Source organism: Cryptomeria japonica, chromosome 5 (genome assembly GCF_030272615.1).
Source record: "Cryptomeria japonica chromosome 5, Sugi_1.0, whole genome shotgun sequence".
In the NCBI taxonomy this organism is placed as follows: domain Eukaryota; kingdom Viridiplantae; phylum Streptophyta; class Pinopsida; order Cupressales; family Cupressaceae; genus Cryptomeria; species Cryptomeria japonica.
In genome coordinates, this window is record NC_081409.1 from 13,807,596 (window position 1) to 13,820,112 (window position 12,517).

At 34.8% G+C, this 12,517-nt stretch overlaps 1 protein-coding gene across 3 annotated transcripts; it reads right to left on the reverse strand.

Moving 5' to 3' along the window:
* Positions 1-4,326: 4,326 nt before the first annotated feature.
* On the reverse strand, positions 4,327-10,590 carry LOC131077988 (cytochrome b5). Of its 3 annotated transcripts, none has more exons than XM_058015599.2 (4): positions 10,434-10,590; positions 10,133-10,241; positions 5,230-5,296; positions 4,327-4,870 (listed from the first exon to the last, which is right to left on the reverse strand). In XM_058015599.2, the coding sequence occupies exons 2-4, from the start codon at positions 10,217-10,219 to the stop codon at positions 4,620-4,622; spliced, it is 405 nt and encodes a 134-aa protein (XP_057871582.2). In that variant the 5' UTR covers positions 10,220-10,241; positions 10,434-10,590; the 3' UTR covers positions 4,327-4,619. The 3 variants fall into 3 exon arrangements, with proteins under 3 accessions (XP_057871582.2, XP_057871583.2, XP_057871581.2); XM_058015600.2 differs by having other exon boundaries at positions 10,133-10,232; positions 10,434-10,573; XM_058015598.2 differs by having other exon boundaries at positions 10,133-10,560.
* Positions 10,591-12,517: the final 1,927 nt, after the last annotated feature.

Consider the following 12,517-nt stretch of genomic DNA (forward strand, 5'->3'; position numbering starts at 1 on the left):
ATAAATAAAATAAAAACTAAACTTAATCTTTTATATAAAAGAATATATATTCAATTTTATTTTTATAGGCATTATAAAGAATAGACAGGTTGAGCAATTTCAACCAACTGACTTTGCCAATAGCATTGGTTGAGGTTTTTGAGCACTAAAATAAAATAGTAGCTACAGGTTTTGCTTGTTGATATTTTTTTTTACGGTTGTATAGAAGGCAAGGATAAGAGGTATTTACCAGCACTTTCAGCAGTGAGGAAGGGTGTCATAGCTGCTATAACCAAAGTATTATTTGCCTCAAATTTTTGGGTATTAAATCTGCATACATATACAGAAATAAATCTTTATTTTTATCATTTTATATTGCTATATATTCATGCTTATAAACATACGTATATATAAGCATACGTATATATATATGCAATTTATTATGTATATGTGCATATATATACATACAAATATACATGTATGTATGCTTATAGGCATGCTAAGAAAAAAGGTATATTTCTGTGTTTTAAATTGTAGTAAATCTGAAAATTAATTATGTTTTTGAATTTGTAGATATTGTTAATGGCTAGAAATTAAATTCTTATACAACTATATAAGTATGTGTATATGTACATGGCTATTTATATCCATGTGCACATACATATACCTCCGTAAACATGCTGATTTATAACCATGTTGATGTTATTTATTTATTTTATTTTATTTTTTTAAATTATTATCTAATTTGGAATTATGGTTCAATTTTAATTTTCATTATTATTATGACTAAATAAATGCATATATACACATAGTATTCTTTTCTTCGCATATTAAAATATTGTTTATTTTTCATTGCATTAGTTGAAATTACATTCTATTGCAAAAGTACTAAAAATAGGAAACCAATGCGTGTGCAAGTGATTTAAGAGAATTTAAATAGTAGTTGATAAATTGCAATATTTTTTTTATGTATGCAAGTCGATGATCAATGCATGTATTCTTCGTGTGTATTGTTAGATTGATTAAAATTTTCTACTATCATGATGTTAGATTAGGGAAGATTGATTAAAATTTTCTACTATCATGATGTTAGATTAGGGAAGATTTGTCTTTACGAGTGTTTGTAGAAAGTTTACCTTTCGGGACGGGTGCCAAATATGGGGTTACAGAAGCATAGAATCTGCTTTTTCCAATTCTACTTTTATTTTACCATATACGGTATGTGCTTGGTCAAGCTATTTATTTTTAGAACATTGAAATAGATGTATTTTTATATATATTGCTCATTGTCATATCCTGATATTCGATCATAGCATGTTCTCGTATGATAGGATTATGCATGTAGATAATATCAGGCATGCACCAGATTCCCTCCTCTTCACAGATTCCTTTTTGCTAAGCATTTGGTGCAGGGTCGATGGTTCTTCATGTCAAGAACTCCTCTCCGAGAAGCATAAGCTTCGTGGTTGGGTGGAAATAGCACTTGACCATGTTTTCTTCCTTGATTACAAAAGATTATTGGATTGGACTATTGGAGATTCCAATGTTTGCACATATTACATGTACTCTTTATTGTATTATTTGGCTTGTTGGTGGAGGACTGCCTAAGTCAGTTATTGTACCATGTTTAATTATGTACTTATGATTCTTGATTTGGATATTACGACATATGATGATGTAGCGTGTATTGAGATATTGCTCATTAGTTGATGTAATCGAAATAAACTTTGTCAATATGCTATCTATGTTATTTATTTGGATTTATGTGAGGAATTTGGGTTTCGTACATTACAGTCAGTCAATGTTTACAATCATAAATAATCGTATACAAGGATAGTTAATTGAATACCATGGCAACAAGTATTGATATCTCATGTGTTGTGCCCACTAATGACTGATTAATTTATTATCTGTCTGAGACCCAACATTTATGGAAGAGTAAAAAAAACCATATAAAAAACATGAACAAGGATGAAAAAAGCAATTTCAGTCAGTCAATGGTTACAATCATAAAAAATCCGTATACAAGGATAGTTAATTGAATACTATTGCAACAAGTATTGATATCCCATGTGTTGTACCCGCTAATGACAGATTAATTTATTATCTGTCTGTGACCCAACATTAATGGAAGGGTCAAAAAAACCATATAAAAAACATGAACAAGGATGAAAAAATCACAGCTTGTCGTTGGCATTCTTAAAAAGGGAAAAAGAACGTCCATCAAATACAAAATTCAGTTTCTATAACGTACTTAGATGGATTGCCATATAAGGACTGCCTTGTTAAGGTTCAATTTATCTTTTCACGGCAATGCATCTCAAAAACAAGTACATTTTTTGTTGGATAAACTCTAATATTTGGAATCCACTATATTGAACTATAATACATTCTGGGATTGTTTGTAGGCCTCGTAAAATAGGCCATTCGGCATTTGCAGCAGAAATTTTTTGTACTTTCTAGAAACATCCACCACAAACTCAGGATATCATTTGTGTCAATCTCCATTTTTAAGCCACCGTGTATTACACGTTCTACAATTGCAACAGCAATTCATCAAGTTTCAGTCTTTTGTTTGTAACTATTGTTCGGGTCTTACTTCCAGGCACCTCTTTGAGTAACATCTCAAGTCTTTCATGAAAAAAAATCTACTGAAAGGAATTGAGTAACATCTCAAGTCTTTCACGAACAAATTCTACTGATAGAAATGGATATCTCAAGCCTTTGTCAAAAAACTTCTCCAGTAATTCTTTGTTGGACCAAATGAATTTTAAAAATTGTATTATTGACAGCATTCCACAAGATCTATAATTTAATTGAATTTGAAGGAAAACTTATTATTAACAAAAGGTCTTTCACGAGCAGTCCTTCAGTTAATTCTTTGTTGGTCCACATGAATTTTTATGTACTATAAGCAGCTATTCCTTGACTGGAGTTAAAAGGGATTTGAAATTTAGGATCTATGAGAATTAGATTGGAATCTGTTACAAAATGAATGAGTCATCCATATTATCAAAGGTCATTAGTCTTCAAAGATAGAACAGAAAATTGTGATACAAGTCAACAGATATTTAAGGAAAAATGTGACTTAAGTAAATCAATTACAGGAAAATTTTAAACTAGGTTTTCAGCTATACGAGGTAAACTGTAATGTTGGAGTTGATGCCAATTAACTGTAAATAATTTCATATAAGTAACAAGGATTTTCAACTGAGGCAAGAAATATTGAGTTGTGATTGCTTTTGGTAACTGTCTGATAAATTTTCCTCCTAGATAAATACCACTGACTCTGCAATACGCATTTGTTCTGTGCAGACCAAGAATTAATGATGAAAGTCAGTAAGCACGTAAGTTAATTGTTTACTAACAATCCAAATAAGCTTTTAGACAGGCGGGACATTACATTTTTGCTCACTATTCTGTCTATTTGTTCTCTGAATTTCAAATATATGTGCATTACCACTCAAGAATGTGTTCAATCTTATCCCGTTAAACAAGGGCCCAACATTTACATCTGTAAGATCAACTCCAATTCATATAATTTTGTGTTCATATAACAAATATTCTTTTACAAAACGATATTCATAACCGCTGAAAGGAAAAACTCGTAAAGAGCCAATCAGCATTAATAAAAGTACCCAAAAGAATTTATGGTCAAAAAACTGTCCATGACGAGCAAGAACAAAATCACATCCAGTAATCAAGATTATAAAACCCATCATAAAAGCATATAGCAACAAAATTAATCCAGTGAAACATAAACAACCACAGCTAAGACTCTACCTCGGACTTGCATGGGATATGGTGACAATCTGACCTCACTTATCAATTCATTATAAAACGTTTGGTGGGGGGAGGATATTATAAATTATCATTTTTTTCAATTTAAAATCCTGTTCCAATAAGATATCGAACTTTTAAGTTTGTACAGACTTCATGCAAATCATTTATGTGGAATAAGAGATGTGTCATGACAAGAAAATCAAGTGAGGTCAAAGTATCACATTTGCCAGAATGCACTTTTTGTTATCTCATATGATGGATTGGGTGTAACAATAGATAGTGACAACACAAATCCATGAGTACTTTGTGATTGTTTTCTCAGTGTTGCGTATTTATCAAGCTTTCTGTAATGTGCTGAGTAGACCTTTTTATAGGCAGCTTACCACAGAAAATTCCACAAACGGATGATTAGATGTTTGCTATGTGCCTTTACAACGACAAAAACAACATCATATTTTCAAAATGAAATATGTCAAAACTGACGAGCAAAATAAAATCTAAGACACAAACACACACAAAAGTAAAACATGTCAAGCCAGGAAGCAATTAAAAAGAAACCCAAAGTAATCAAAAGATTAATACACATTAGTAATGGATTTCCCAGCAGTGAAGCCACACTGAATTGGATAATTGTTTAAATTTGCAAAACTCTTGACCCTGAACTCGCCTATTATTCTAAAACTTGTTACCTGCATCTGACTTTCTTATTTCACTTCACTGCCCCTTTTTGCCAACTTAACTTTTATGGCCTAATACTGTTTCTAGGCTTTCCTGGGAAGCCACTAAACAAGACCAAACAAATGACATGCTTACAAAGAAAAAATTTCAAATCCAAATTCCACAAAGAACCAGCATACTCAGCTTGTCTTGGTGTAGAAGCGAACAACGACAGCCAATCCAAGAATTGCCAAGGGAACCAGAAACTGTAAAACTTTAATAATATATTCAGAGGTCTTGTCCTGATCGTAATGTGGTTGCTTAGCTGGAGTGTACTTTGGCTTTGATGGAATTGTTGAAACATCTATTTCTCCAACATAGTACTGTTCCATCATCTCTCTTGCAGTGTTACTGTGTCCTACATCTTCAAAGTCATCGGTTGCATCTTTGCCTTCACGTAAACCAGAAAAAAGATAGCACAATAGAAAAAAAACAAAAATGAGTAACCTTTCCTCTGCAAACTATAATGATTAAAACAATTTTAGGGCAAGATGAAAGACATGCCAAATCAACCATAGAAGAATCAAAAGCTGAAATAAGTTCTCTCATACTGGCCAGCATGCCAAGCAGCTTGTTTGGGTATCGCTTTTTTTATGATCTTGCTTTGTTTCACAGAAATATAGATTTACCCATATATTTTAGATATACAAACTTGATTCATATCCATAAGTTACAACCGCAGCAATAAAATGTCCAAAATATAACAATGCAAAATATATGACATGATGAGTACAAGCTCTGAAATCATACCAGTTGCTGATAATAATACTTCATCTCCCCCAGGATGCTCTTCCATAAAGCTAGTTACATCATATACCTAAAAGCAATTAAAAGGCAGAGTATAAAACGACAATAAAAACAGGTATTCTAAAATGACAGCACCGTATTATTAGACATAGGCTCATAGCATTTAAAATTCATGAAATTGGATTTAAAATGTAAGATCTTTAGAATCTAGTGCACCACATAAATTGAAGATTTCTTAGTTGAAACTTAAGAATATCGGATGTCAGCATGCAATTATGCATTGAAGAAATATCTTCTGAGGTCCAATTCAGATTGAATATTCATTTTAAGTTTTTAACAGTACCTGTAATCTAAGTGAAAACTGATTATATATATTGTTGGCATTTTTGGTGTTTATGTTGTGATTGTCATCAATGGACACACACTTGTATTGAGATCCCCTTTATTTGTATGAGCTAGAGCTCAACCGGTATTTGTTCCAACCGATATGTTGTATTCTAGTCTTTAGACTATTGGTGATTTTGCAGAATGTGTTTCTCGGTCCGAAGCGGCATATCAACCCCAAGCGGTTCGTAGATATCAAGCGGTTCAAGGGAGCAAAGCGGCACAACACATTCTTACCAGTCTTCATTTTTGTCAAACCGGCAACCGGTATTTTGTATGAACCAGTAATACTCTGTGATGAGTTACCAACCGGCATTTTGTGATGAGTTACCAACCCACCGATTGATTGACGGTGCCGACACATTGACGGTGCTTTTTGTGTCGTGTTACTGAGTATGCCTAGATTCATTGAACCTAGGAAATTGTAATGTAATCCTATTGGACCGACATGAAATCAGATTCCTTTAAAAGGACATCATGTCTAGGGTTTTCGAGTAGTTGTTGCTGTTGCTGAAAGGGTTAATGTCGTGCTAAGGTTTAAGGTGGATGTTGAGTTGTTGTAAGAACGATCTTACCTGAGAAGATCAAGCTGTAACCGAGAGAGAGAGTTAGAGAAGACTGAAGTAATGCTGGAATGCATTAACTGTGAGCAATACTGGATCTAACCAAGCAGTTTGTGCTATTAGATAGATCAAACACTTGTTGATTACTCACATCTTTGACAAGTCTGTAGCCCTTAACCGGGTAGGCCTCAAAGCCTTTGTAAAATCCTCTAACAAGGTGGTTCACTTCTGTGAATCTAAAATCCTCTAACAGGGTAGTCTTTAATCGGACTTATCTCCTAACAGAGATTGAGATTCCTAACAGGATCTGTTCTGGTGAAAAACATTGTAAGACCTTAACCGGTCTGACCTTAACCGGTCTGGTTTCTATTCTGCAGATAGTGACTTGTAAGTTCCATCTCACCGTGGTTTTTCCCAGTTGGGTTTCCACGTCAAATATCTTGTGTTATGGTTGTATTGCTTTTGTGGGTGAATGCTGTATTTGCATTTTGGTTTGCATGTGTGATAACCGGTCTGTTTGTTAAACTGTTCCACCAGTTTATCTTCAGACTGTGTAAGTGTTTAAGTACAGAGATTTTTGGCATACTAATTCACCCCCCCCTCTTAGTATTCATCATATATAACAGTATATCTCGGCAAACATTATTGTCATATACACAAGGAAATATTTGTCTCTAATATGCAAGTGATGATATAGTGATTGAAACAAATTCAGATCTACAAAACATTCTTATCACATATTAAAGAATCAGCTTTGCACTTCCCATGCTTTGCTTTCCTCAATATTGACTTTTCTGAGAAAAACCTCAAAACTAAACAAGAAAAAAAAACCTCAAAACTAAACAAGAAAAAAAAACCTCAAAACTAAACAAGAAAACCTGTGCAGTACATCAATATTCTTTGACAAATTACTCAATAAAACTATTCTAATTTATTAGCAAAATCCTCCATAAATTGTCTAAAACATGCTTCCTCTCTGAGTCTTTGCCTACGATCAATTCAGTGGACAAAATAACATTAAATTGAAATTCTTTGAAAAACAAAGGCAAAAGCATGAATTCTATGTCAGCCACACTGTGTAAAAATTCCTTCAGCCAGCACACTGGACACGGAACATTACATGGGAGGGTAAAAAAGAGTCCCTGGCTCAAAGATTGGAACAATCAGAATTGTGACAGATCATACACAACATACCTAGCTTTCTATATTTTTCATATAAATGACTCACCTAAAAATATCATAGATTTGGCTCAAAGCAAAACTGCCGTTTGCTCAAATTTCCTACCTTGTTGAGTAGACTAAGTTTATACTCACAAAGAATAACTGACAAAAAAGAAAATAACAAGAAAAAGAGAAAGAAAAGATTCAAAAGAATCAATGATTATTGGAGACCAAGCTGAAAAATACAATAATTCCCAGGTAACACTAATATTTGGTAAAAACCACAACATATGCATACTCTTTTCTTATATTCATATACTACTTGCCCTTCCAAATTTTCATATTTTCATAAATTTGGTGTCATTTTACCAGAAGTTAGCAACAAGCATCCTCTAACATACTCGATGCAGCTTATCCAGATATAAATATGCCCTTAATGTGTATTAGTTCTGCCTCCATCTCCTATAGCAGGTCTGGACGCTATTTAGGATGGTTGGTCAGTTTTGGATATATATCTGAGCTAACAGATATATCTGCAAAAGTAGCCACTTCTTACAATCACTAAATTCCAAAGTATTCCTGATCTGAAAGGTTTTTGCGTGCCCCAGTGCTTGTATTTTGAACTTTCTAATCAGAACAAGTATTTTTACTATAGCTCATGAGCATTGATAAATCTCTAGATATCTCTTATGTTATAAGGAAGTCTCTTATGCTTGGAGAACCATAACAGGTGGAATAAGAAAACATCTTGCACTTTAAACTTTCACCTGATCAAGATATCAAAATAATGTTCCCATCTTAAACTTGTGCATCCATTTGCTAGTACTCTGTTATTGGCAGGTTAGTGGTGCTAGAATGCTGTTATTGGCAGGTTAGTGACACTCTTTAGGTGTCATTCTTTTCCTTTTCGGAATCAATATTTTTTATTGAATAATTATCACATTTTTGTGCAGACATTACTGTTGTTCCGTATCCAGTCAGAAGTGCATGGAAATGGTGTGATATCGAATACAAATAGATATGGAAAATTTTCAAGACCCCCTAAGGCTAATACAATACAGCTGGATAAAGCAATTATAAAAATACACATGTATTCAATTCTTTATACAGTTAAAGGCATAGAAAATAACATTCAAAATATTTAATCAAATTTTGTGCATATTAGTGTTTATATTTTTAGTTTATAAAATTTATTTTATTATATTATGTTGTGTCTTTGGTGATTTAAATTCTAAACATATATATGTAAACAAATTGTTTTGGATGATTTTCTAGCAGTTTTGAGTTGTTTCTCATAAACTCTAAGCTGGATATGGCACCAAATCATATGGTGCTCGTATATGGATACATCCAGATATGACATCCGGTATCCAATACGTAGATAAACATATCTGGGCAGGGCAGGTAAAGTATCGAGTAACTTTGTATCCCGGAGGTCCCCAAATTACTGCATATCTGCACCCATAACCATGTTCTATATCCTGGTAACATAGACCTCACTAATCACAATTCTTGCATCCAGCATCTCCCTTGGTCGTAAGTTACACTTCCATTAAATGTTCAACTGTGCAGATCATTATTTGTTGGAGTCAAATTTTGTATTACTATTAATCGACTTACTTATTTTCTGTCATACTTCCATGCAATGCATACAGAAAAAAATTGGTACAATGATCAGCACGGATTTACAGGTTCAAGGCCAAATGGCTGTAGTTATTACTTATTACTTTGATACAGATAATAACAGATCTATTATATTTATCTTAGACGAATAAGTAATCAAGGACTGCAATTCATAATAGAACAGGCATTTTAAAGGCTCAAAACAATTGCTTCTAGACATCAAATAGCGCAAAACTTCATGGCAAGCAAGATTCAGCCTGATGACAAATCAAGTAGAGCACAAGTTGTGGAACTGTAGGGCTTATATGATTAGCATGCCCGTCATTCCTCATGTTATCAGGTGAAACTACCCAGATCCTTAGGACTACCAACCTCCTAGGAAAGTCATGCGCTATTAGAGATTTTTTCTACAACCAAGTAATGATCTCAGGCATCCTAATGCGTATGGATTGATCTCTGAGCCCTCAGCCTCACTAACCTAATATTAATTTTAATTTTTGTTTTAAATAGGCACAGAAATAGTTCATAAATAAAAGGTCGTCTCTACCAATATACGGTTGTATATAATGCCCCAAAACTCCATACCTTGATCAATTTAAACTAAAATGCTTAAAAGGCAAGTTGAAAATAACCCCATTACAATAATCTGCGACAGAAAGTCAGCTGTAATATTTCCCAGGTTGGAGGTGTACCGGTAACGGCGGTATTTGTAAAGGTCGCAATATCGATTTAAATTCTCCTCACCATTATAGAACAACTCATAATTCCGGCGGACTGCAGTGAGTTGAATGTCAAGATATGGTGGAATATCTGAATGTGAACTGTGTTTAGAAATCTTGAACATATAGCCAAAGGGTGCAGCGTACCCATCATCGCATACATTTAAACCTAACCCATTATCACAAATCCTGGGAATATGATCCAACCTTACACACTTAGTTCAAGGTAACACAAAATCTCACCCCAAATTTTATCAAGCAAAATTATATAATAACAGCAATGATCAACTCAGCATAACATAATGCAGTCTGGCGGAACAATCTGCAGCAATAAAACCTTTAATACAATAGTCCAAATCTCAATTCAATCTGAACACATTTTCTCAGCATGTAGAGAGTATTTATCACTGATTGTTGTATTTACATTAGCATACAATACAGATCCAATATACATACCTTTCCGTCAATAAGAAGCCAGCAATCTTTACTGCTGTTGTGCTCAGAAACCTCCGAAAGTGTAAAAATTTTGGATTTGGAAGCCATAGAGCACGTTGACCTGTTGTGTCTTTTACAGAACCCCAAAAAACAAAAAAACTCAATCAGTACAGATGAATCCCAGCACAACCCAATGCTAAAAATAACACATGCGTTAACCCCACGAGCTTGGGCCTTCCAAAGACATTCAAGATTCTCCAGAAAACAGTGGGTTTTTACAGTGGGCTTTGAACTGACCCACCAAGGTTTTTAGCATGCTCACCTACAAATTCAGTCGCAACACAAAAAATCGACAAATAATGAATTGGGTCGGCACGCGTTGGCTACTCCCTATCCAAGAATGAAATGAATATACCGTCCGGCGACCAAATTTGATAGCAATGTGTGGGGTAGGTGAAACAATGCAGACGGTAGTTATATAGTAGATTATTGGTGGGTTGGAAGGCTGAGTGGTGGGTGGATTTGTTAGGTTGCATAGGGTGCAAACTCATGGTCAAATTTGACCCAATTATCCATCCTATGGTACAAAAGAGTGCCTTTTGGGCGAGGGCAATGTATATGCAGCACCCGAGGGCCTCTTTGATATCTGACTTGGTGTTGGACTGTGGTGCAGGGCACCCAAGGCTGATTTTAGTTAGTTTATGTTATTGTAATAAAGAGGCAATTTTGTCCTCATTTTGTGGTTAGTCCATTTGTGTGGTCACGAGTCCAATGGTCTTTTATTAACCTTGGCTCTCTTAGTCCACGGGACTGATGTTTAGTTTTTAGATTAGTGTGTTTTTGTATTGTTGAGCATGTAGTTGTTTTCATCTTTTGGGGAAACCGTGTCCTATGTGGTAATTGGCGATATCTGGTAGCTTCCTACTACAATGTAATGTTCATGTCACCATTCATACCATCAGGCCGACTGTTGTTTTAACAGTTTCAATCAGTTTAACGATCAGTTGGAACTGATTTGGAGGTCTTCGGCAACTATTTATAAGTCCAATCAAGGCGATTGTGACAGAGGAACCGGAGAAGCAATTCGAATAACAAAAATCAGAGTTTTGAGTGTTTTAAATTCCTTGTGCAACGGATAGAGAAATGTCACTGTAACTGTGGTTATGCTTTTGCAAATGTTCTGAAATTGATCGGGTTAGTTATTAAACTTATTACACAATCCGATTGTTTCAGATGTACAGAGAGATGTAACATCTCTGTTAATTAACTTGCGCATCAAAAAACCTCTTCTACCTGCGGGTTGGCACTTGTTCAAACAACGTTCGATAAACATCTATTTGCATCTGTTTGAATACCCTTCCACAGCCATTTAATTCGGTTGAATGTCATATGATTCTGTCGATCGACTTCCACCGTTTGCAGTTAGTTGTTAAGAGCGAAAAGGGAAGTTTTTTTTTAAGACCTGGATACAACTCATTAACCTTGGCTCTAAAATGGTAAACCGATCCTAACTTGCAATTTCATCGCGGGACCTCAATGCCGCAGGATGGAAGGCAAGTTAGGGAACACATGTTAATAGTCTTTCACGCTCAGAACTGCGGGGAAAGTTAGAGATGCTTCCCGGTCGATGCCTAAGCGGCACACATTGAAAAGAATTTGCTGTGTACGCATGTTATGTGAAACATGTGGAAATCCGATACTTATTTGAGCCAGGTTTACAAAGTTTTTGTCTGCTAACTGTGATCATTCAACAAACTACTGCTAGACACTTCCAGATGGAACCGAGTTTAAACTGATCAATTAGACTCGACGATTCCCTGTAGAAGTTTGCAGCGTTAATGAATGGTTATAGAACGCGAAGGAACAAGCATCGGCCTTATAAGTATCTGCAGAAGAAAACATTTTGACTGTTCTGTTTACATAGCAAAAACAGAGTAAATGTGAGTATAAATATATTGTAATTTTAGAGCATTGTTGCCTGTGTTAAGAACAGAACTGGAAACATCACAAATCTACAAGAAGTACAGTCATCTTTGAAATTCTGTATTTGGAATTACCAGTTGAATTTGTCAAACTTTATCTGTCTAAGTTTGGCATCAATCTGTTATGATTTGAAGAGTAGATTACACATTTGGTGTTATTTGTTTTTGTTTGATTCAACAAATTTGTAGTGACTGGGTCTATCTAACTACTGTTGTGTGCGCTCTGCATCAAGTGGTATCAGAGCCACAAGATACCTTTTTGGGAATAACAAGATGGGGGATGGAGATGAAATCCCTATCAGAATCACCAATGTAGAATTGGCTAAGATAGTCAAAGAACAAATGGCAGAGAGTAGGGTAGTCAGAGAGGAGAATAGGGCAATGAAGAGAGAGTTAGATAAGTTGAAAGGCCAAGTGAGGAGAG

Bases quoted from the DNA above. Each gene is read 5' to 3' on its own strand.
- LOC131077988 (XM_058015599.2), bottom strand. From the start codon at position 10,219: ATGGCTTCCAAATCCAAAATTTTTACACTTTCGGAGGTTTCTGAGCAC. The intron at 5,297-10,132 runs GTATGTATATTG...AATTGCTTTTAG, and splicing joins GGCTTCTTATTGACGGAAAG to GTATATGATGTAACTAGCTT. The intron at 4,871-5,229 runs GTATGATTTCAG...GTTTACGTGAAG, and splicing joins AGTATTATTATCAGCAACTG to GCAAAGATGCAACCGATGAC.